Below are 25,661 nucleotides of genomic sequence, written 5' to 3'. Positions count from 1 at the left end.
CTTTGTTTCGGTTTTGCTTGGTGGAAACAACTCTATTTTTTCTCCCTTTGTTACCGTAAATTCGGTCTCAAAAGAACTCCCTAAGACTTAGTTTGAAGTTTTAGAAGGCAGGCATCCTTCATTGCAGCGCTGGATGCACAGGGGATCCTTCCACCTAACGTGCATACACTACAACAAAAGTTTATCCTTTATATACTTTCAAGATATGAATATTCATACATTTTCCAAGAAGTCTCCACCTTTCTGCTTATCTACTACATTTACAGAATGCTGGTGTCCCAAAATTGCACGACGCACGCACGGGGGGGGTCTCGGGTGGTCGTTTGGGGCATAAGCCCCCTACTCCTTTTTCCCTTTTATGGTCATGAGTCTTTTGAGGACAATTTCTTCTCCTTGGATGTTTCCCAACTCTGTTGTCCGGCCAAGATGTTCTTCCTTATCCGCCTTGTTTGAGCATTTCTGCCAGGATATATCTATTCTGTGATATATTTCTGAGGATATTTTCTCTGGACCTTTTAATCACTGAGGCCTTGTGAAATACGAAGTTAAACATCGTTTGGGGAAAGAATTTATTAACATTTAAGGTAGAACGGATTGCTAATTGTTACAGGCCTCAACTTGAAGGCTCCAACTGTAAAAAAAGTGTGTTTCTTCCCTCAGGGACTGGCTCAGGGGGGCTCAGCTTCCCGCCGAGGCCCGGCTCCGTCCCGGGCCGCAGCGGGTTAAGGCGGGCACCCATAATGCCTCGCGGCCCTGCAACGTCGCCGGCCGCGGCGGGGGCAGCGACTGCGCCGTGAGGCGCCGGGCGGGACCGTGAACCGGGGGCCCCGGCGGTGCCGCGTCAATACCCGCCGGTGCGTTACTGGGCTCCGTTAACTCTCCCGGGGCGGTTTGGCCATCCTGGTAGACCCTGCTCGGGGCGGGGGGGGCGCGGCGCTAAGGCGGCCTGTCACACAGGAGGGTTGGAGGCCTGAACTTCTCCTCCCGACGGCCTTACCCTCCCCGCTATTTTACCCACCTCTTTATTTTTTCCTAGAAAGGAGAAGCCGGTGCGCTCGCTGGGAATCCGGCCATGTTCTGAGGGAGGCCTCCAGGACTCAGCGTGGATCCAGCTAGCGCAGGTGTGCGGGAAGAAATCGCCCTCCTCTCGTCCCCTGAGAAGCTCTCGGTAAGGCGGCAGCGCTTCTGAGCAGGCAAAAACTGCACGACTTTCAAAACATGCAACAGCCTCTGGTAGATATTTGAAAGTGAGCCTTGCCCGCGCCGTGGAGGTGGTTTGGCAGCGTTTGGTTCAAAGCGTTTGTTCAGCTGGCGAGGCCTCTGGGGCTTTTTTGCCCTGGTGAGACCCCCAGGGAACCGTCAGGGCCATGAAGCCGTGCAGCCCACGTCACCCGCTTAATCTTGGCGGACTGAATCGTGGAGCTCTTTAGAGCTGGGCTGTGTGAATTTCCTGCTGCATCAGAAGAGCAAAGTCCCATTATAGCTCACTTCCACTTAAAAGTGTCTAGTGCCGCTTCTGCCTTTTTGCTTGCTTGTAGCAAGCTAAAGATTCCTAATGTGGAAACTCATACGGTGCATGTCTGGTTTTTGCTCTGGAAAGAGATTGTTTGGGAAATCAGAGTGTGAGATTGGTCTGTGTGAAGATGTCTGTTTCCACTTTGGAACCCTTAGGCCAAAATATTTACATTCTTCAATGAAAACTTATTCCTAAACAAAATATTTTCTTTACTGCTCATGTCCATTTACATCGGATCAAAACAATATATATTTATAAGGTGTCTGCACAGTTTTTACTTAAGTTTTTACTCCTAAAACAGGCTATGTGCCTAGTCAGGTACTAGGGCTCAGCTTTGGGTGGTAAACAATGATAATTTGATCACTTATAACTTTGTGGGCAAATACAGTTGAAAATAGGCCAAGCATCTCTAAAGATGTTACCTGTTAGAAAGCTTAGAGTGGGACTCTCTTTTCTTATCCCCCTTTCCTTCATTTCCAAATACTTTGGTGGAGGAGAGAAAGGCAAAAAGCTGGTGGCCTCGGTCACCACCTCCTTCTCTTGAATGAAACTCTGCTTTCCCACCAGACAGATGTGGTGATCTGGTCAGGGAACTCGGTGCTTCTGGAATGGGCATGTGTTTAGACTGCAGCTGGCCAAAGTCTTTCTTTTAAAAAGTTTTTATCAAAAAAAGCAGTTACAGCAGACCCAAAGGCAATTGCTTCCTCTGTCAGCTTGGAGTCAGAAATCTGAAACTCGTACTGTATGTAAACACTGACATGGTGTGGATTTTGGCTGTTGTAGGATGTGGATATTGTGGATATTGCCTGTTGTAGGATGGATGTCTCTGCTCTATAGAAAATTCCTGGCTCATGCAGAATTGGGAGTGGGAAAAGACTTTCCTGTTCAGCTCCAGCAATGATCATTTGCTATTGAGGCTGGAATGCCTTTGCAGCCTCTAGTCTACCTCTGTTTGTTATTCTGAATGAAAATGTGGGGAAAGGGAGGAAGAAATGGTAAAGGAAGGATAGCAGTAAGGTGAACAAGCAGCCAGCCAGAGAGAGGAACCTGTAACTTGTTCGTAATGTACAAGAAGTTGTTGGGGAAATACAGCCCTGAGGAAAGGGGAGTTGGCATGCGAAGAGAACATAATAAAAACGGCAGAGAGGAGGGCCTGATTGTCTCTGGCCTGTGACTGCTACGGGATTTACTTAATTTCTGTACTGTAGAGGAAGAATTTTCCCTTACCTTGCCAGTGACAAACAGTGGAATTGAAGACGTGGACTTCAATTCGTGTAAATGTGTTTATGGTCTCTGTTCAGGACATGAGCAAACATGTTTTATGTGTAGTGCTATTTCCCTCCTCACATGCACTTAAGTTATGTAAAATTAAATGTTGCTATTGGAGAAAGTTTGTTTCATTATACAAGGGGTCACTTGCCACACTTTGTTTCCCATTTCTGAAAGTTACACGATTTCCATTTGATCATTGATAAAAATAATTCTGTTCAGTTTTAATTTGATGCAGGGTGACTGGAAGATTTTACTCACCATTAATTACAGTAACCTTTTCAGTTTAAACCACTATTTTTCCACAGCTCACCTGTTTTTGTCTAATACAAATTAATTAAGATCGAAAGGTAGCATGTCAGTGAAAACACTGTCCCTTAAATTACACAGAACTAAGTATTTGTCAACGAGATGTTTACGAAGGAGTAAGTGCTTTAGATAAAAGGCAGTGAGTTCTGCCACAAATAATTTCTGCTTTTAACAGAGATAATAGGTAGGTAGAATGTTGAGCTTATTTCTTTCGGAATGGTGTTGTCTTAGCTGGTGGGGCGTGTAATGGTATGTATTGTACCGCTGTGGTTGCAGTTCACAGAAAGGCTGCTGTTCTACTTATGAGATTTCTAAGAAGTTGGTGTTGTCACGTTCATAGAAAACAAACTAATGTTTTCTTACCTGTAGCATTTGTCTTTTTAAAATAGGCTTCCTCTTCTAATTAAAGATACGTTCTCCCTCCATCCCCTACTGGGTTGCGGCAATTGTATGTAACGCTTTGCCATTTACCTTCAAAATTATTGCAAGGTTGTTAATCCTATTGATAATTTAAGGATTTATGACTGTTTAGTTAAATAGCACACTGAACAAGTGTCAAAAGACTTTATAAAGGCATTTCTGCCTCTCAGATCAATATTTGATGAAAATGTTGACCTGCTATTTTTTGCTTTGTGTCTTGACTGACAAATAAGCTTGACATTTAGTAGTTGGTGAGGTTTCTAGTCAGCCTCGTGACTTCTCTGTCTTTTCTACTCTAGCAAACAAATGTCTAAGACATAATAAAAGACAGAGATGGATTAGAAGTAAAAAGAAGATATGTTCTTTATTTAAAGTTAATTTAAATATCATACTACCAAATTAGTTGGAAATGTGGATTCATTTTTTATCTAAATTGCAATCTTATGCTGCACCCTGCACTTTATTTCTTTTAACCATGAGTGTTTAGTGTACTTCCAGGTTTTTCAGGTTGTGTACTGTGTGTAAGTCACATTTTTTTTCCTTAATGTGAATTTTATCCGTAGCTTGACACTGCTCCCTGCTGCTGCATTTCATGCTCCATAAAAGTTAAGAGTAAGATGATGTGGTCTGCCAGTGAGACATGACTGTCGGAATTAGAATTCTGTTTTGTATGCAAGGTCCAAATAATTGCCTTATTTTCTTAGAATTCAGTTGATAAGCAAACTCAATACTTCTGGAAAGTCAGTTTTTGTATCTTCTAATAACGTGTTCTTAACAATGTGTTCAGGACTCCTAAGTGTAAGAGTTTTTCTGCTATTTTTTGCTTAGTCTGTTTAGTTGTACGCATGCGGTCCCGTGTAATCAGGCGTGATTGTAAAGTGCTTTCAGAAAGGGTAGCGGGTGGGACTGGCAGCAGCATCAAGTAAGAGTCTGTTTTCATACAACACGTGGCATAGAAGAGTTTCCATGTTTATCACCCCTGCTCCCTTTTCAGCTGTGGCTGAATTTCACCTTTCCAATGAATCGCTTAAGATGACTAAATCCCCCAAAACATGTAAGGTAAATGGAAGAGTAAGGTTGTGGGTTTTATGATGTGTTGTTTGTTTGTTTTTCCCTTGCAATTGGTTGTGAATCAGTGGTTTAGACTGCAAGGTGCAGAACATCTTACCAATATCAAATCCTTGAATTTGACTTGGTTTTTTTCTTTTTGTACCTTTGTAGAACCATGGCAAGTCCAAGAACAAGGAAAGTTCTGAAGGAAGTCAGAGCACAAGATGAGAACAATGTAAGAAAATTATAATCTCAATCTTTTTTAGATTAGTTTTGTAGAACTGAATTTTCTTGTTACCTACTCCAGATGTATGTTGTGCTCTACTACAGCTAGTGCCTTTATAGCACTAGTATGGGTAACTAACGGTGACGTATAAATTGGGATGTCTCATAATTGTGTTAGTTCCAGTAACTTTTATTCACATGTGTATTACAATACATTGCTGCGTATTTGGCACAAGTCTTTCAGAAGTTCTAGTAATGCTGTAACCCCTGGAGTCTGTTGAACAAGTGATGTCTTGGGCACAGCTTAATTAAAATGGCCAATTTCTAGTAGCTTGATTATAGGATACCTTAAATGTGATAGCCCATGGATAGGTTCAGTTTTGCTTATATCAAAGCATTAAACCTTGAATGGTGATTCCAGTCATAGGAACTTGTTACACTGTCTGAGCAATAAAGCTATTTGATCTGCTATCATTTACTGCCAAACTGTAGTATGACTGAATAAGTGTTCCCAACTTTAAATGTTGCATCTTTATTTTGCCAGGGAAACATCAAGAATTCAGTTGAGTTACTTTCTCCTCCTTCAAGACGATGTGAAAAGGAAATCAAGTTGAATTCTTTGCTCATTAATTTCAACTTTCTTATCTGTATTTCCTCACTGGTTTTTGGTAGCCAGTACAGTAATTTTTATAATCCAAGTCAGGCAAGTTAATGAATATTTCTTTCCTTACAGCATAAATAAATATTTGAAGGAAGCTTATCCTGTCAGGGAAGGTGTTTCCAAACACTAAGAACTCTCCCTTCTGAAATTATTTTCTGTGTGTGACATTTTCATGATTTGACTTTGAGCTGTACTGTGAAAACTTCACATGGACAAGAGGTGGCTGAGTGTTACGAGATAATTGTGTTTCTGCAGGTCTGTTTTGAATGTGGTGCATTTAACCCCCAGTGGGTGAGCGTGACCTATGGAATCTGGATCTGTCTGGAGTGCTCAGGAAAACACCGAGGCTTGGGAGTTCACCTCAGGTCAGCCTTTCAAGCAGATGATGGATTGAATTGGGTTACCTCAGGGTGCATTAGGGTTGTGAACGGAATGTGTTGTTTCGGAAGGGTATAGAATGTCTCAAGTCCAACGTTTCATTGGCAGTTTTGCTTCATGCTATAATTAGTTGGGGCGTGTGCTGCACGGGTGCAGCTGTATTATGCCCAGTTCTAGAAAGCAATGTCTCTAGTTGTATCTGGAGGGTGTGTGGTGGTGTTTGGTAATACTGCACTAGTCCTTGTACTTTATTCTTCTAATTTTGTATATTCTTTATCAATTAAAACCAAAGTAGTGCTAGAGCAGCTTGAGAGTTGAGCAGAAAAAGTCACAGTATGCTTACAGAATGTTTCTGTAGTGTATGCAAGCATATAAACCAGTTTTATTCTGTTCAGGAGATTGTTTTTTTTTTTTTTAGTATAAATGACAGGTTTTGTTTTGTCCAAGAAACATGCTCCACTGAGATGGGAATGTATGGAATAAGAACTGTTACGTGTTCTGGAGACTCACAGTGTGTGTGTATATATACTGGGGGCAGAGCATGGGATAGTTTCTCAAATGAGAAAGGGAGAGAAAGTCCGGGGGAGAGATCACCAAAGCCAGGAGGCCATTCAGAAGTACGTGCTTTGCTTTTCAAGGAGTGATTTAAAGCTCATTAGTGAATAGAAATTGCATAGGAAATGAGAGTTTGGAATTATTCCATATGTTACATGAAAGAAAAAATGAAATTACTGAGATGAGGATATGATGAAGGCTATTTCTTTAGGGAAAAAAAGAAAGAAAGCGGTCAAGATACAAGTTTTAAAGAGCCTTCTTGAGGATGATGTCTCATTTTTTTTTTCTTCCATGACCTTGTATTTAACAACAGGGCACTGTTGAGGATTTTTGTGGTTTTTGGTTTTTGTTGGGGTTTTTTTGTGCTTTTTTAAAAATACAGTTTAATGAGCAGTAGCAAGAATTTACAGCTCAGAGCTGAGTTGAGATGCTAGCTGCAGTGATAAATGCCCTGGGATGAGGTCAGGTTATAGGGTAGGCTATTTTCAACAGCTGAGCTGTCAGTACCTGATGGTCCTTACGAGCAGAAGCGTGGAGTGGGACAGGAGGTGTCCTCGCAGGTCACTTAAGTGTAATTGTGAAAATAGACAGGAAAAGAAAATTGCAGAGTGAAGAAGTATAGGAAAAGTTTCTTTTATATAGTGGGTTAGATTAATTTCTGGACTTGAAGAAAGCTGCTTTTTCTGTTGCTTGCCTTCTATTGACAGTCTCCTATAAGTGCAAATAAATGACATGATTTTACCTTATATATGACCACCTTCTTATGATGTTCTATCTTTCTATACTTGGAGAGTGTTCTCAAACGTGCTTACACTCCCAGCTTTTGAGATAGGTTGTAATAAGCCTTTTTTTTAATCTCCTTGCTGATACAGCAGGAAATTATAACAAGCTGTAATTTTAATTTTTTTAAAAAACTGCTTTTCAGTTTTGTACGTTCTGTAACCATGGACAAATGGAAGGATATTGAGCTGGAGAAAATGAAGGCTGGAGGTAATAGCAAATTTCGAGAGTTCTTGGAGTCTCAAGATGACTATGATCCCTGCTGGTCGATGCAGGAGAAGTACAACAGCAAAGCTGCAGCTCTTTTTAGAGATCAGGTAAGCTCAGTTGTGTGTGTCCTCATCCCCTACTATCTGAAAACATCAAAGTACTGTGTAAGAGCTTGTTTATGAAGTGTGGGGGAGAAGGAAAGTAGCAATCTTTTCCCCCTCTGCTGTGGTTCTTGAAAGAGATAAGTTTTAGAGTGCTTCTTCCCAACTCTTCTAAGAATTTTCTTTAGAAACTTTCTTTACTGCATTTAGCTGAGGTGGCTCAGATGTTCATTACTGCAATTTGTCGCAACTAGTTAGTCAGCAGAGCTGTCCTGATGCACAGCAGATAGTTTGCTACTTCAGCAGTAGAGTTTTATCCAAGTGATTGCTGGTAAATCTTTTGTGTATGTAGTTACAAAATGGTAAGGCTTACAAACAAATAAATTAGTAATTGTAATGGCATTACCATTTTTTGGAGGTTTGGAATTTCCAAAAATGAAATGACAAACATCTTGAATTCATGAGCTTAGAGACTTACAAAGATTCTGTATTTTATCCTGACCCTGCCACAGAAGCGGTAAGAAGATACACTCTGTGCTCACTGGGATGTCCGTGCAGCTTTGAAGTTTGTTGTGTGCGTTGTCTCTTTGCATCTTTAAAAGTTGCTGGGAATAGGAGCTGCTTGTCTGGAGTATCTTGCTGAAAGCAGAGAATTCCTAAGTTCGGTGCTGTAGGCCTTTTAGTACGTGAAACAAACTACAGAGCTTCTGTGGCAAGGTCTTTGGAAATTTTATATTAACTTGCAGAAGTTATGACTTGGATTGGAGGAGCGGTATGGGGTGAAGAGATGAAGTTCAGGTCCTTTGAAGGAGACAGGGAGAACATTTAAATTCTGTGCATGTGTTTTAGCTGCCCTATACTAGAGAATAAATCCACCTCTTTCTGTTCCTCCATTATCCTGTGATTAGCGCTTACGTCTCTTTATTAATCTCGTCTTTCCTCTTCAAACTAAATTTGCCTGTTTGAAGAAGTTGCCTAGAATCAGTTGCCTGAAATAAAATTCCATGTTCAATTCAACATTACTAGCCTGAGATTCAGAAAAAAAATCAGTTTCTTGTGAAAACAGAACAATTGATCTTTGCAGCTGGCAGCAAACTGGAAAAATGACTTGTCCTCACTTTACAGGACCAGTGTATAACTTGTATGAAAACTTTGACCTAGCATTCTTGATTATTTTCCTACCTCTTCTAGGTAGCTACAGTAGCTGAAGGCAAGGAGTGGTCCATTGAAACTTCTCCCGCCAGGAACTGGACCCCACCTCAGCCTAAAATGTCTCTCTCTTCCACTCATCGGTATGTATTCTTGTTATTTAATGTTGATATAGCTACAGCAGGACCAAAACCTGACGTTTGAATGTCTGCTGGTTTTATTCTGTTGATGGTGTTGTCTGAGCAAGCATTTCTTTTGCTGAAGTTAAGGAATATGTGGTAGCAGGGCTTTAATTTCTGTAAAAATTCCCACCTCCTCCCTCTGAACCTTAAATTATGGCAGACAAAAGTGAGAAGAGCAGAGGACAAGCCGTGCTGTTTTCATCTTGACTTGCTGTGACTGACACAACAACCCGAGACTAGTCGTTGTGTCAGTCACAGGTAGTGTGTCACACCTTACCTTAACTCGGTGCTGTCCCTGTTCGTGCTTGAATGCCAGCGAAGAAGAAACAGACTTTTTCTTTATGGTGCTGATTACTAACAACAGCATAAAAGCTGGACCACAGCAGTTCTGTTTTTCCGCTTTTGCATGTTGTGTTTGTTATTCTTTGCACTAAAGAGTCAAGTTAACAGAAAAAGCAGTTGTAGATCAAGCAAACGAGCACTTCATGCCTGGCCATCCTCCAGCGAGCTCAGGGGCTAGCTGGAGTCTGAGTAGCATTGTCTGGGTCTACCATCGCTTTATTCATTCAATACTCCGGTGGCTTTTAGTGGTTGCATTAGAGTTCTCTATGTGATAGATGAAAGAAATAATCAATTTTGCACCTGTATTATGATGACATATGTCAGGCTGCACTGCTGAGCTAGCGGGTTTTGCTTTACGCAGTTTGATTCTTAAATCTTTCATTTCAGTAGTTCTGCTGGACAATCTCAGACTGCAACTGCCTCTTCTGACAAGGCTTTTGAAGACTGGTTAAATGATGATGTTGGCTCCTACCAAGGGTAATGCAATATTTATTAACTTTTTGAGTGCCTGGCCCTGTAGCATAATAAAGACACGGATGTTATACTACAGCTACGTAGCTGTGATCCTGATTCACTAGTTAACGGTTACATCTTGTTTACTATTAAAAATATGTTGATAATAAATGGTAAAGGATAAGATGAAGGAAAGTGCCTCTTAACACGTTTATGTAACAAAAATGTTTGAATGGCATTCAAGAAAGAGCTTGTAACTCAAAATGTTACTGTGGTGGGCTCCAAACTAGGGAGTTTTTAGTGTATATAGTATTGAGTTAAACAGGCGTATTTATAAAGCTAACACTGTTTTCTTCTTCCTTTCCTTTTCCCATTTTCATGTATCGCTTTATTAGGAATTACTCAGACTTCTGATGGCAGTGATCTGTAAACCTAGAGAATCCTTAAGACCACATTAGCGTGCATAGGGGACACTTTAATTTGCAAGGATTCCCCTGTGGATGCTTGTTGGTGTTGTCTTTATGAAGCAAGTGGTTTTGTATTTGGGGTGCTTTAGGACTTTTTCCAGGTGTATTTTAAAGTCTGTTAAACAGTTGTCATTCTTTCATGCTTTTCAGCTTTTGTTTAATGGTTTTAATAAATCCATGCTGATACAGATACAACTTACTCATTTTCTTACAGTAGTGGCCAAGAAAATCGCTATGTGGGGTTTGGAAACACAGTAAACCCTCCAAAAAAAGAGGATGACTTCCTGAATAATGCTATGTCTTCATTGTACTCGGTAAGGAATTGCTTGAAGCTTTCTGTGACCTGAATTACTATTTTCTTCTGTTTTATCCCCTGTTATGGGAGAATATAAACAGAGAAGAGAAACTAAAGATTGCAGGTAGATATGGAGAGATGCAGAGTATTGGTTGTATTCTCAAAAGAGTGAAGAAGATACTGGTGGACCATAAATGGCAAAATGAAGGGAGAAACTTGAGCAAAATGTAGGAATTATCTCTGGTATCAGTTCATAGAAATAACAAAATGAGGATATTAGCAATGGATTAAGAACTAATACTCAACAGGGCTTGGAGGAGGAAAAAAAAAAGTAATTACCTGTTGGGAATAGCAGTTAGGCTGGTAATGCTCTAAATAGATTAACCGTATTAGGTATGTTCAGTGGAAAACAACTGCAGTGTGTGTGTACGTGAGTGCCAGAAGCCCTGAACAGTGATGAAAACATTTGAAATACTTGTGACAGGGTGTGAAGAGATAACAGCATATGGTCGAACAGTTGTCGTGATTAAAGTAGAGATAGTGAAAGATGCGTTGTTGAAGGAAAATGGGAATAAAGTTGGAGGCAGTCGGGGACATATTGGTGCTTTGATAGGCTGCAGAGTAACAGTGCTGAACAATATTTGGGATTTGGAGTGACTTTGAAATACAGTAAGGTTTTTCCACCAGGGTTAGTGGCCAGTAGTCTCCTGTAGAGCCTCCTTGGTCTAAATATCCACAGCAGGTTCTGTTGTTTGGTTTTGTTTTCTTTTTTTTAAAAAATATAATTCACGAGAACGTAATAGAAAAAGGTAATGCCTGAGCCTTTGAACAGTATTCCGGGTGATCCCATGGGGTGCTTCGTATAGGTCTGCTGAATATTTTCCAGGTATGTCACAGATCGCAGGCCAGAGAGTTCCAAATGGAAACCACATCTATAATGTATGGCAGACGTGCTGAGCAAAGGAGGGATGATGCTGTGGTGTCCAAGTTACCGTCAAACATTATTTGAATACATTATCTCGTTGAAACTTATGATTAAAATGCCCTCTTGTGACCACAGATACATACTACAGTGCAGTTTTAAGTCGTTTATTATAGTGAGATTGAATATTTGCATGCATATTTGTCCTCGTGAGGAAACCAATTTTCCTTCCCCTGCATTATGATTGTTTTTTCCCCACACATGCTACATTTATGTATATACATTATTTTCTGCTGTTACATATCAGAAGGGGCATCTTCTGTGTAATTTACACCAACTACACTATCCAACTTGTTCTGTAAAGAACAGATGTAATTGCAGTTTAGGTTGGTCTTGAGTCCCTTGAGACTCTGCTTAACATAAAAACTACAAGACACGTCGCTTTGCCTTTTTTTGCAGTTGGAGAGAGAATTATCTTTCAGTGTTTCAGCATAGAACAAGAAAGGCAATTAATGAAGAGACTTCAAAGGGATAGGCAAAAAAATATTTCTTGCTGCTTTTTTAAAAAGACATTTCCTCAACCTAAATATGCGTTATAGTCAAATTAAATAGAAAGGGTAATCAGAGAAAGGTTCTGCTATTTACAGATTTTGTATGGAAATTACATAAAAGGTATCATGTTACCAAAACATCCCTGCTTTAACAAAACATCTACACTTTGACAGCAATCAAACTGATAAAAGGCAGTGGTAGACATGGATATTAACCGTGCATTCCTAGTGCTGTGTTTAAAAGATTCTGTAGCACAGCTTAAAATTAGGTGGTGATGATCTGCAAAGAACAAAAACTTACATCTGTTTCTTCCTTATTAGAGACAGGGGAACCACAGACATGTTAAGTTTGTTTCTGGTTTTTATCCATTCAAGTATGATGGGTTTTTTTTCACTTGTTTTACTGGGCAGATTCTGGATGAATGAGTTACTAACAAGAACTGAAATCTAAACAGTTGTGAAGAGATTTTTAAAGATTATGTTAAAAAAACCCCAACCAAACAACGAATTAGAATCACTCTCCTGCTCCACTTTCGTTTAGCTGGTTTCTTAATCAGTATCTGACAATCGGTAGTTAGAAGAAATTGATTCATGACAGAAAAGTCTTTTAAGAAATGGCCAATGGTTTTCAGATCTTCCAAGAACCAGTGAGGCAAAATAAAACTCTGTTTCTTATGTTACTAAAGATAAAATTTGCAGGAAACAAGGAGTTTGAAGCTTTATTATGAAACAGAAAATTGCTGAATGGATGTTTTATGAATTGCTGCCTGACGTTTTTGAGCAATGATTCTTGTTTTCTCTTCAGCTTTTTCCAGGCATACATTTTAGCTGCTCATGGATTTTTCTTTTTTTTTCCCCCCACCCGTCCAGTCTCTGTTTAATAAGGTTTTAATGTCTTTTTTTTGTTCTTTTACTTTTCTTCGGGCAGGCGGAGGCATTTTTTTTTTTTTCATGTAGCCATTTTTAGTAGAATAACATCTGGAGCACTCAGGTTTGCTCAAATTGCAGGTGTTTTGACACAAATTATGGAAGTTCATCACTACATAAGTGAGAGACTAATTCTCGCTTTTACTAGCAAGCAGTTCTTATGATTACAGGATAAGCTGTATTGGTGAACATTTTGACTTAATTTAACATGTAATACTGAACACTTGGTTATTCGCTATTATTATTCACGTGTAGTTTACGATATTCTCACTTTCTTTAAAGGGGTGGAGCAGTTTTACAACTGGAGCAAGCAAAATTGCCTCAGCTGCTAAAGAGGGTGTAAGTAAACAAAATGCATTTTGGTGTAATTCTTGTAAACTTGGAGATTCTTTTAGTGCTCTAATAGTGATGTCCAGGACAACCTAAATTCTGCCCTTTTGTGTATCTTTGCCTGTGGCGTATAAAATAGATGCATATTTAATGGAGATCTCTTCCTTAACTATTTCTCATGGTTTTGGATGGACATTTTTGTAAATTTGTCCACTGGACATAAGTATCAAGAAAGAACTCAACAAAAATTTTTATTATAAAGCAGAAATTTCTGTCTGTGCCAAGTGAGGCCAAATTGCGTTCTTCAGCAGGAATTTAATACGAAGTTACAAACTGCTAATGGTTTTATATTTCTTTCCTTCCTTTGACTTCTCTAACTACAGAATTTTTGTCAGTTTAAATATAAAGTCTGTTGGGCAGAGGTTGTGTCCAGAGGGATGCTCTGGGAAAAACTGAGACATGGGTGGCAGGCTCTGCGTGTTCTGCAAATACACGCGCTTGGGTGACAACCATTCAACTTAACTGTAGACTAAAACCAGAGGAAATAAAAATCTATTACATTTTGCATAGATGATGATGGAAAGAGATGAAATATTTTTGTGAAAATAATGCATTACAACTTTTTTCAGTTTTGCTTAGTATCCTTCCAAATTTTTAGGAGCATAACAGTTATCTCTTAACTGTTACACTCATAAACTGTTTAAACTCATCTCTTACTTTGGGTGACATTGAGAGACAAAAATACTGATACTCATCCACATCAGCCCACCAATCTAATCTATATTGAAGATACTTTCTTCCCCCTGTTGCAAGTTGAGAAAGACTGGTGCTTCCCCAGAGTGATCTGGAATGCCAGAGGTGGTGATACGTATGGTCTCTGTTCACTGTGAAATTCTGATAAAGGTCCATTCATCTTGGAGAAGATCATGTAATATTTCTAAATGTGTGTATTCAAAGTTTTATTCCTAGTAAACTTGAATGTCTTTGTTTCTTTTCACAGGCTACCAGATTTGGATCTCAAGCAAGTCAAAAGGTGACTACAGCTCTGTCTTATTGACTGCAATTGGCTTTAAATGTCATGTATTTGCTTGCACCAATTGATTTAGACTTGATCATCAACAGACCAGTGTGTTTTTCCTTCACAGTGCACAGTAATTTTTAGGTTCTAGCTTTTATTTCCATGGGAATTGCAATCCACCGCAGTGACCAAATTAGGCAAGAAATAAACAGTGATACTCTGCTGTGTATAACTGTCGGGTGTGTTGGAGAGGAAGTAGAATGAAATGCTTTCATGCATGCTTACAAACTTAAAATACCCTTATATTATTTTTGTGAACTTTAAATGTGGTCTATCTTGAAGTAGTTTTCTTGGTAATATAATGCAAGCCATGTTTCCATTGCTGAAGCCTATTAAGATATTACAAACGTGAACTGCTTAATATTGTTATTAAATTAACTTGCTTGTGTTTGTTTAAAAAAGGAGCAATTACAAAAGCATTTCCTCTTTCAAACTAGGGTTAAAACAGAGACAGTCAGACTTGAATTAGAACTCTGACATAAGCAAGATCTGTTTGCATGGAAAAGTTTTAAGTTCAAATGTGAAAATGTGTAAGAAGAATAGGGCTCTTAATGTGCCAAAGTTCTGAGTGAGAGAGGGCTTACATATATTAATATATGGTAAAGGGAGTTTGGCTTTGAACTAGAACTCTTGTATGTCTAGCGTTAGCCTGGCGTGCTTCCTGATGTGCAAAGGATGCTACTGCTCAAAACAAACGCGAAACTGCCGGTGTTGGTGTCCAGACAGATGCAGGCAGTAACTTGTGCATGTTTTGTAACAAAAATGTCTTGTTTAAAGCACCCAGACTTGATACTTAGAAGCTTTAAAGTATTTGCTGCTTGGCTTATGTAAGAAAACTAAGTGTTCTACAAGTCTTCCTCTTTTTACTCCTCCCGGCAGTTTCCTTTTTAGAAAACTGTTCTTCAGTATTATCAGTAAATGTAAATATAATATTAAGCGTCAAAGCTCATCACATCTACTGACAAGGACCACAGCAACATGGTGCTGTAGAGTATAAGCTGTGCTACCAAAGCTTAAATTTTGTTCCTGAAACATCTGATCTTTTGCTCTGTAGAACAGATTTAGCATCTTTTGGATACAATATATTGTTTAAAATTATATTTGGTGTCCAATGACCAAACATACTAGCTGTTTGTCTTGTCAGTAGATGTTAAAATTGGAAAAGGTTCATGCTACTTAACTTGCCTGAAAAAATGCTGCCAATTTTTTGCTAAAAGCTGCTTCTACCTTCCTTGCTCTTTCTCTTTTGCTGTCTGGGTAAAGTTTTGGGGCTACAAGCAGCAGCCAGAGCCGGTAACGCCCTCACATATATTCTTGTGCATGGACTCCTTGTCACTGTTCGTGCTGAATATGTGCATTTGCTCTTGAGCTGTCTTTTCTTTTTTTTTTTTGCCTTAAGTCAAATCTGTTTAGAATAATGTGTGTTTCATATGGTAATGTTTCTTCAAACCTATTTAAAATAGGTTAAACTGGATAGAGATATCCAAGCTCTGCGCTCTCAGAAAACATGCTGTACTTTTGTCCATGCTCTTCATAAACACAGATGACTTCAGGATTTCTGTTTGCATGTCTGATCCAGGAATGCAGAACACCCAGAACTACCCTGGGGTGTTGTTTGAAGGCAGGCTCTTTAGTGAATGCCCCATTGTGTAGTGTCTGTAATGCTGGTGAAGATGCTATCCCAAATTCTGCAATAGTAGAGATGAAGAAGCGATTCAGATGGAAACATAATTGTACCCAAATCTTTCCATATTTATGAAATTACATGGTTGAGTAAATGGGATAATATAAGAATTCTTCCCAGTTCTAGCAATGACTTCACTTAGCATACCTGAACCATTAATCTTAGTGTGTTACACTCTTTATTATAACATAAACAGTTTGCCAGGCTTAATAGACTCTGAAGGATTTTTCAAAGATTAAAAATACCCTTTCTTGTTTTCCTTAAACACCTTGTAGCCTCACTCCCAGTGGAAACAGGCTTTATGTGATTTGCATTCACCTTTCTTACTAGGTGGGAATGGGGTTACCTTTGGCCTTTGTCTTCTCAAATAACTTGTGAACTGGTCAGGAGTAGAAGTGTTGGAGATAGTGGTGGTTGGGTGACTAAGAGAGAAGCTTTTTAGACACCTGGGAATCTGTGGAGAAAAGATAGTCGAGGTGATCCATCCCTAGGAGGAATATGAATGAAGGCTCACACCCTAACCAAAATTAGTGATAAGATATCAACCCTTAGGAAATGAAACTTCATTAGACTCTGCTAATGTTTAGGAATAATGTTTGTCTCGCAAGCAAATTGGCCCTTTTGGATTAATTGGGCTAATTCAGAAGGTAATCAGTATAATACAGCAATTCTGAAGAAAAGTTTAAATCAAAGGTTTATTATCGTAGTAGGGAAAAAAATTATTTCAAATGAAACTTTTGCAAACCCTGCTGTCCATGTCAATATTGTCTTACGACAAGTAATTTTGTGAGTTACACTGTGAGCTTACATTTTTGTAAAATGCCTCTGAAGTACAGTATCCTGACGCATCTTGTTCGGGATTGCAGTAGATTTCTGAAGTTCATTGTTTTCTCTCCCTGCAAACCTGAAGCTGTAAAAAAGATTACAAAAATCTTCTGTCACAGCTTTGCCTCTTGTGTATTGCTTAGAAACAATTGGACTGTTACCAATAGATGACAATAGCAACATTCCAAGGCAGAAGAATTGGTGAAAAATTGGCCATAAAGATCTAATTGTACAAGTAATTCCATTAGTAAGGAAAAATAAAGGTGGATGAGGTCAGTTCTTCCAAATATTCAGCTGCAGGCACTAGCAAGGGGCCCACCTTCTAGGCTGTTGCTGGTCGAACCATTGCTTCTGCTTCTAGTGCAAGGTCACACTTTGCTTGGGCTCTGGGTATCTCCGATGACCTGTTGCTATGTACATCTGTTTTTAATTTATTTTCTTTTAATGTTTCCTGCAGCACTGTACTGTGTGTGCTTTTCAGCTCATTCTGCTTGTATGAATCAAAGCTTTAAGGCTTCACGTGTTTTTGGAGATGCTGCTGAGAAATTAGCCTGCAGATGTTGACTGTGTTTTTTGGGTTTTGGTTGTTGGTTTTTTTTTTTCCTAAAGGAAAATATAACTGACTTTGTTTTTGTTTTGCTTTTAAATAGGCATCAGAGTTAGGTCAGACATTAAATGAAAATGTTCTCAAACCTGCACAGGAAAAGGTAACTTTGGAACTAGTAAATTACTTGCAGAAACATGGTTATGCTGACTTGGGGAGTGATTGTCTCCTCCTGCCACAACTGCAGTTTGTCAGCGTGTCCTGTTTTTTCATATACTAGTACAGTAGCAAAGGGGAAACATTAAATACCTCAAAGCTAGTATGTTACCAAAGAAAGGTTAATGAAGGTGATTTCCAATCTTTCCATGTCCACAAGAGCCTGTTGCATTATTCCCCATTAGATACTATTTTATAAATTTCATGCTTTTGATAATAGAAGCTGGGACAAGATGAAAATGCACCCTAAATGGATTTAAAAATCAGTTATTAAAAAGAAAATACGAGTACTGGTATCTTTGAGTGTTAAGTTTATAGAGTTTTATGCGTCTGCCTGCCAGCATTTTAATTCACCTAAGCATCTTTGAGCCACTGAAGTTCATCATCTGCCTCATCTGGGCAGTAGAATTTGGGGCAACGTATATGTTTAAGGTGAACGACGACAGTTTATCAATAGAAGTAAGATGTCCTTGCAAACTTTTTTTGGTATTCGTTCAGAACTTTCTGGTAGTTCATACCAAGTTTTGTGTGCGTTCATACGCAAAGTGTGGTCTAAAGTAACATTTTGATTAGCAGTTCTGGTTACTGTGTTGTTTCTAGGAAATCAGTTTGAAGCAGATTTTCATCTTCCCTTTACAATTGTTAGTGACCAAAACCACGTGGCTAACGGCACTTGCAGCAGCAGTTGGAAGAACGCGACGTGCTGACCCGAGTGAATGCAGACAGTCACTAGTGGGTGTGTAAAAGAGCAAGGCAGTCCTCCGAAGTGATGAGTGATCACTGACACCACAAATTTTAGTCAAGGATTCTCCCTAGTGTCAAATGTTGCCTTCCTGTTTCATATGTTTGAAAAAACCATACTTTTACATCTTTCCCATTTGGCATGCCTTTGTTCTGTGCTTCTAGAATTTTGGATCAGCTCCAAAATTTTGATGAATTCTTTTCTGAGAATGTGGTGCTCTACTTACCTACCTGCTTTTTCCCAAAAGATAGTGGTTTTGATAAAGCAGATTAATTTGTCTCGTGTAAGAGAAGCAGTGCCACCACTTTGGGATATGGATTAATTTTCAATTTGATAAGAATGGTTTAATCACATTACAAATTAATTTCTCTTGCATTAGCTTTATTAATTCAACATTCTTTACATAGCGTTTCAAATCATAGGAGAAGACTCTTAATTGGTTTCTTATTCCCCTGAATTATCCACAACTTATTTCAGGGTGCTTAGGTGCATTATTTTCAGGGTTATTTTTAGGGTGCATTTCCTGGAGCTGATTTTTATTTTGTAGGACAATTTAAGGAGGAATGTTGAATTCTATATTTTAAAAAAAAAGTCTGTTTCCCTTAGGATGTTGTGCTCTTAGTTCTAAATAAGTGTTACTTTCTGAATTCCGTGATTGCTGCCTGGCACATATGTGGTTGTACAAAGTCACTTCTTTGGAACAGCTGCCATTTATTAATTGGTAAAAGGCACCAGCCGTATTCTGGTTGACCAAAGTTCAAAGCCCTTTTAATATTTAAATAAACATGTATAAAAGATAGAGAATAAAATGCAATATAGTAAATATAGTAAAATATATTTATAAAATGTCACATTTGCAGGTGTTTTTTGCACTGGTGTTTTTATGTTCAGCATTAGTGTAATGATACCTTCCTCAAACTGTGTGTCTATCAGTAGAAAATTCCCACAAACTACAAAGGGCTGAGATTCACTCTGTTATAGATCAATGGATTTTTATATGTCTTTTTCAAAACTTTTGTTTTGATCTAAGTATATTTTGATTCACTTTCAGTTTGGTTTTTTTTTTTTTACACTTTTTGGTTTTAGCTCTTAAGCACAAGTAAGCCTGTCGTAAGGTTTCAATAATACTTTGGTTTATGACTAATTATGAATACTTTGATTCACATAGGTGAAAGAGGGGAAAATATTTGAGGAGGTCACCGTGGGGGTATCGCAGTTGGCCAGCAAGGTATGAAGTGGCCTGCCTGCCTTTAAGGAGGCCAAACAGTAAGCCAGTCTCCATATTCTTATGAAAAGTTTGTAGTGAAACAAGACCACAATGCAGCTTTAGTCTCTGCTGGTGCTGAATACAGAAATTTTGAAAGTGTAATTTCCAGTATGCAGTACTTCTGTTGGGGTTTTAAAAAGCTCTGCAGATATGAGGTAGTTCTTGTCATAGTTTCACCGAGGGCATGATGTAGAGTTACAAGACAGCCAGTGGCCCAAACTCAGAAAGAAAATGTCTGCTAGAGAATATGGAGACAGCTTGCGTTACATCTGTACAGTTAAACTTACTAATGTTCTGTACCTTTTTTCTTTGTCTCCCTTTGCTATCATTGCTTGGTAATGTGGTAAGTGCTCTCTACAACTGTCAAGTACAGAAGTCCTGCACAATCTAGTGCCTATTTTGATAACTGTACAGTGTTACCTAGGAGGGTCTGTCTTTCTAGTGCTGTGAAAGTCAGCGCTGGAAGCTCTATCATGTACCAGCTTAGTGCCTTAAATGTTGGGAATGTTTGAATAAAATAAGTGACGTTACCTGTTCTGTTTAGAGTCTGGCAACTTTAAGTCTGAATTCTGGGATTCATCCTCTGTATCTCTGACTTAAGAATACTAACTTCCATGGGTGTCACTGAATTTGTGTTTCTAATCCAACACCAGTCCGTTATAATAACCCCCAAAGGATTCTCCTAGTAGTCACGTTCATTCTAGAACTCAACTTCTGAACTGTTTTACCTGGGCAGTAAAATAATACTTCTGAAGCGGGGTGAAAGTAGTTTTTTAGAACAGTAAAAATAAAAATACTACTTATATGAATCATAACATCAAAACGCCAGTGCTGTCATTAAGTTTAATTTCCAGCATTTTTGTCAAGGAAGTCTAGGAGAGAATTCAAAAGATGTTATTGACAATGATGGATAAAAAAGCTAAACTTTACCTACTTTTCACATCTTCCAGCAGCATGATGCTGTCAAGTGTATGTTCCTTACATCAACCATGTAACTGCCCATCAAAAATATTAATAAATTGTGAGTGAAATTTTCTGATGAAGTGTGTTCTCTTGATCTGAACAAGTGGATGAATGTGGTGTGGTTTTTTCTGTTGGACTTGGAGGAGGTGTTGGTGCAGTCCAAATGAATGGAGTGTTGTTTTTTTTTTCTCTAGGTTCAGGGAGTGGGAAGTAAGGGATGGCGAGACGTCACCACTTTTTTTTCTGGCAAACCAGATGATAATTCTGAAAGGTATTTTTTTGTTATTATTTTCTGTGTCTCTTTAAACACTTAATTTTATCTCCTGTATGTTCTCTGCAGTATAGTAGTAGCAGGTAATTTTTAAATATAAAGAAATTATTCTGTCATTGCTAGTAGTTTTCCTGTATGTAATATGGGAGGAATTCAATCTAACTGTTTATGACAGTTGTTAAACTGAGAACAAAATAGTGAATGGCACCTTGGTTTTAAAATTATTCCAACTGCATATCCCCTCGCCTTAGGCTTATTAGTACTTAAGGCTGTTAACAAAAATCTGTGAATTAGGATATAAGCTTATGCCATTTGGAGCAGTATTTTTAGTTGTTCTGCCTTTATCCTCAGTTTTTGTTTAAGCAAAGGGCAGTAACATTATAGTTTTCTTTGCTAGTGTTATTTTTATTATGTTTCTCATAACTAAATTTATTTCTACCTTCCTTTTTTTTGTCCCCCCATAAAAGACCAGCTGAAGGAGACAGCTACCAGAACAGTGGAGGGGAGGGCTACCAAAACAATGCTGTAGATCAAAGCTTCTGGGAGACCTTTGGCAACTCAGATCCACCAAAAGCTCATAAATCTCCAAGCAGTGAGAGCTGGACCTATGTGGACAATTCCACAGAGAAGAAGAGCTCCGACAGCTGGGACGTGTGGGGCTCAGGAACAGTCTCCAACAACAAGAACAGTAACAGCGACAGTTGGGAAAATTGGGAGACCAACTGGGAAAACACAGGAGGGGAGAGCAAGACCAAAAAACCTCCTAAGGCAACAAAAAAGGCATCTTCAGCTGATGATGGGTGGGATAACCAGAACTGGTAGAACTCTTTAACCCTGTTTTGCACAGCTAGGAAAGGGAGGCTATGCTGGCTGATTGAGGGGAGAAAGTTTTACACGCAACTGGAGTATCTTGGTTGACCTTACTGATCTGTTACTTTTGTGCTTCCCATTCATTCTCCTTTCTTCTACCCCGGTTTAGGGAAAAAAAAGTAGCATCTGAATCTTTTATTACATAAAGGTAGCTGTCGCTTTTCTAAGGAATAGTGATAAATATATTCTCCTTGCACTACTGAAGCTGGATACAGTGACTTTCTTAACACAAACGTTCAAAGGAAAAAAATCAGTGCAAGCACGCTTTCATGGCACATCCTTGCATGTGTAGGTTAATAGTTATTCATCCAGTCCTCATATAATTTGAGATGCCCTGAGGTGTTTAATGCAAAGAAAGGACAGGATGTGTCTTGAAAAGATAGCAGTTAAATAAGCAAACTGTAGTTGAATAGATCTAGTTCAAATGCCTTATGGATTGATTGCTCTGACCATATTAAGTCTGGCAATTCAAGATGGTCTTTAAGATACTTTTTATTGGAGCTTTGGTTTTAAACTTTATGAGATTTTTTTAGTCTTTTAAAAGTTATTTTCTCCCCTTAGAATTAATAAGGAATCTAGAGCTAGGTGGTTATTTGTGTAAACTCACGGTTTTGACCAGAGCTGTCAAGGGATCTCCAGAATGGCTCCTTCTTGCTCAGCGGGTTAAGAGTTTGCACAGTGCAGCTCTCCTACACAGCTAAAATGCAAAGCTGTGGTGTTCTCCTTCCTTACCTACGCCCTTCCCCCAGTTTGAGTATTTTGTATAGTCTGTTTTTTCTCTCTTTCTTCCTTCTACCCATCTATTTTATCTGTTCTGATAAAAATGAAATCTTTCTGCTGCTTATGGCCTTTTGAAGATAGGTTTGGCAACTTGGCAGTGAAACAAATCTATAAAAAACATTCCAGTCAGAAAAAATGGGTGGAAAATATGAGAACATTGAGGAGAGAGGCTGGCAGCAAGCCCCTTTCAAGATGAGTAGATGTCTGGATTTAATAGTAAAATTTAAATTAAGCAGATGTTTTCCAAATTAATCTTTAATACGTCAATCTGTATCTCTCTATCATGTATTTCTCCACATATTCTTTCTGGATCTTGTTAAAGAAACACTATTTCGGAAACTTTAGAAGCTCCTTGTCAGCATTAAGGAATGGAATAGAAGATTCAGTTATGTATCAGTTTTGACCTAACAAATTGCTTTGCATGACACAAACCGTAACTTCCACAGAAGAATTATGACTTTAACGACAAAGGTGTCCTGTGTATCCCATTTTATTTTTGGGAGTGGGATGTAAATGTACACTCATCCCGAAAACAATCAGCTCACTTAAAAACTTCAGATCATGATGTCATTGTGTAGTCTGCTGTCCTACCAGCATGGAGTTCTTTACTGTGGACCCTCTAAATCTTAATACATACCTAAAAAGCATTTTCTTTTTAAAATTTGTTAATTTGTTCAAGCAAACAACTAATTGAAGTTGTCAAGGTTACCTTAAATACTGCTTCATTTCTTTTTCTCTTCACAGAGGTTTTGGAGCTTATAGTAAGATCAAGGGGTTAAGGAAGGAAAATCATGAATCACCTCAAAAGTAGCAGATTTTAAAGGCTTAAGTCTAAGTAGAAGCAGCTCTATAGCCTGATTCTGTATTTCTTTAGTAGGATCTTTCAGATGGCGAACAAAATATTTTTCTAGTCTTCTCTAGCCCTGTCCTGCAAGAGTTAGGATTTTTTTTTTTTTTTTTCCCCCCTTGCTTCTCCTGGTGGCATGGTCTCTGCCGCTCGTGCAGCAGAACCCGATGCCACTCTCCACCCAAGCACTACTCTCGGCTGAGCCCTGCCAGGCGCCAACACGCTGACCCTTTGGAAGTGCCCGAGGCACGAGAGATCTCGGTTTACAATGCTGCTTGTGGTACCACTGGCAGAAGTTTACAGCCTGACTATAAAACAAGGATTTTGTTCTGCTTTTCCTCCAGTTCCAAATATACCTTTGTCAGAGCTTAATTGCATGTCGAACGTGACTTTGTATTTTTATGCATACACCTCTGTTGCCTCCTTGTCCCGTGTCTGCTGCCCAGTTCGGAACTGTAACGCATGTACTCCGGAGGCGGTGCTGTGTGCTGTGTGTGCCCGCTCCTCGGCTGACGGTTTAACAGTCTTTGTGAAGTGTTGCGGTAGCGGTGACGGCCAAATGCACCTGATGGGTTGCGCTGTCTGACTGCTGGTGTCTGTCTGGAGTGATGTGAAGCTGACTCAGCTTCCTGTGTACAAATTTATTACAGTTTCTCTTTCATAAACCTCCTGAAATAGCTTGTAGCAGGATAAGCTTTATTTCAGTCCATTCAATCAACAGTATTGTGATGTGTATGCGTACGTTCTCCTCAGCTGTGTGGTTTGCCTAGGAGAAAACTGGTTTATTTATGTATCACTTGCAGCTACAATTGGCATGAGCCATTTGTTTGTTCTTCTGGTTTTATTTTTGTATCTCTTGAAACTTTATGTTCTAAATTAAACTAAGCAGCCGGAGCCCTACTCAGGCAGAAGCTTTGGGTAATGATTTTTCTTCCAGTTGAGGAGACAGTGACAGAACAAGTCACCATCTCTTTTTGCAGTACTGTAGAGAGTCAACAAAATGCTACAACTCCTAGAGAGGTGTTAATGGAAGATACTAAAAACTAATAGAATGGCAAAACATGTAACCGCAGCCACAAAACTTGTATACCAGCTGTCCCAACTGGTCTCAGTTTGGCAGGCAAATCGGTATTTTTTTATGACTTGTCTGAATCCGAACACTTTACCATGTCTTCCAGAGGAGAGGATGAGATTGAGGGCATTTTCTTTTGCAAAGCCTTTCTTTTACTGGATTTTACTTTCTTTTTTTTTAGTGTAGATGGCTGGGAAGTTTCTGCAGTTTGGTGGAATGCATGCAACCAAGGCGCATGTGTGGAGTGAGTGTTTATGAATTAGACTTTTCTTTTATCCCTCCTCCTCACCCCAAATCCTCTTTTTTTGGGCTGATCATAAGCACTGTAAGCAGAGGCCTTGAGTACAGCCTATGGGAGCTGAGGGCACCCGTCTGAGCGAAGGTCCAGCCTTGAATCTAAGCGAGCGTGTGGGTTGGCACGGCCGTGGTGTCACTGTGTGTGTCACCTGTTGCATGGGTGAGGAGGGCTCCACTTCCCTTTCAGTCCCACGCCACGTATTAATTTTAAGTTGTATAAGCAAATTGCCAGGAGAGAGCACAGAAGGTGAAGTGACTACTGCAACAGTTGGACCTTGCAATGTTTGGTTTAAATTTCCTAGTGTTTCAAAGCAATTTATTCCTTTGTATGGCTTCAACTTTGGAAAATACAGAGCAGCTGGATTCCTACAGGTAATCTGAAATAAGAAAACTTCAAGACATTCAAACTAAGTGCCACTTGCAAAAGAGTGAAAGTCTTAGAGAGTGTTCCTGAACCAGGAACCTAATCCTAGGGGTTAGGGATTATTTTAAAATGTTTCATTTGTGTCTTGAAACCTGTTAATAATTATAACATGTCAAGAAGTGCTTGGCCAACTCTCCCTCATAGTTGAGACCTCAAGGATAATGCTGCTGCTTTTATTTTCCAGGCCAGACTGTGTAACATTCCATGGGTTCTTAATGTATTTATCAGTGTAATGATCTGTGCAATAATTTAACAAGTGTAGGTAAAACCTTTGTTGTTTAATCCAGGATACATTTAAAGATACAGTGGTCCACTTGGAGAACAGCAGTCTAGTGAGGAATTTCAGTTCTCGCCTTACTTTGGCACTGTTAAATTTCAGTAACCCTGTTAAGAAAGGCTTGAGCAATCAGTGATTTAAATCAATCAAGAAACATTTCAATGTCCATTGTTAGAGTTTGATTGTAATGGCTTAGTGACCGCTAGTTGTAGAGCCCTCTTTCACTTTCATGCCAGCAGAAACTTGGTCAGTATGGAGTACTGTATCTTTAATTTTCCTGATGTGTTTTTTGTGAAGTTCACAGGAATGGCAATTTCAGTGAACACTATTCATTGTTCTGTAGAGTGGTACCGGACTTGAACTGCAGTGTCATCTTTTAAAAAGCATTATAATAAAGCAAAGAGATATGGAA

General features: G+C 39.1%; 1 protein-coding gene across 12 annotated transcripts; it reads left to right on the top strand.

Annotated features, from left to right (window-relative positions):
• The first annotated feature begins 750 nt into the window (after positions 1-750).
• ARFGAP1 (ARF GTPase activating protein 1) lies at positions 751-25,661 on the top strand. Of its 12 annotated transcripts, none has more exons than XM_074842763.1 (15): positions 751-854; positions 1,037-1,168; positions 4,736-4,799; positions 5,706-5,815; positions 7,309-7,480; positions 8,666-8,766; positions 9,535-9,624; positions 10,282-10,381; positions 13,045-13,101; positions 14,093-14,125; positions 15,434-15,463; positions 17,330-17,386; positions 19,350-19,409; positions 20,606-20,682; positions 21,150-25,661. In XM_074842763.1, exons 3-15 carry the CDS (start codon positions 4,740-4,742, stop codon positions 21,502-21,504), a joined length of 1,302 nt encoding a protein of 433 aa, XP_074698864.1. In that variant the 5' UTR covers positions 751-854; positions 1,037-1,168; positions 4,736-4,739; the 3' UTR covers positions 21,505-25,661. The 12 variants fall into 12 exon arrangements, with proteins under 12 accessions (XP_074698864.1, XP_074698856.1, XP_074698859.1 ...); XM_074842755.1 differs by having other exon boundaries at positions 832-854; positions 9,538-9,624; positions 10,285-10,381; XM_074842753.1 differs by having other exon boundaries at positions 833-854; positions 9,538-9,624.

The sequence above is a fragment of the Strix aluco genome, chromosome 17 (genome assembly GCF_031877795.1).
Source record: "Strix aluco isolate bStrAlu1 chromosome 17, bStrAlu1.hap1, whole genome shotgun sequence".
Classification (NCBI taxonomy): Eukaryota; Metazoa; Chordata; class Aves; order Strigiformes; family Strigidae; genus Strix; species Strix aluco.
This window is presented reverse-complemented; position numbering and strand designations above follow the sequence as displayed.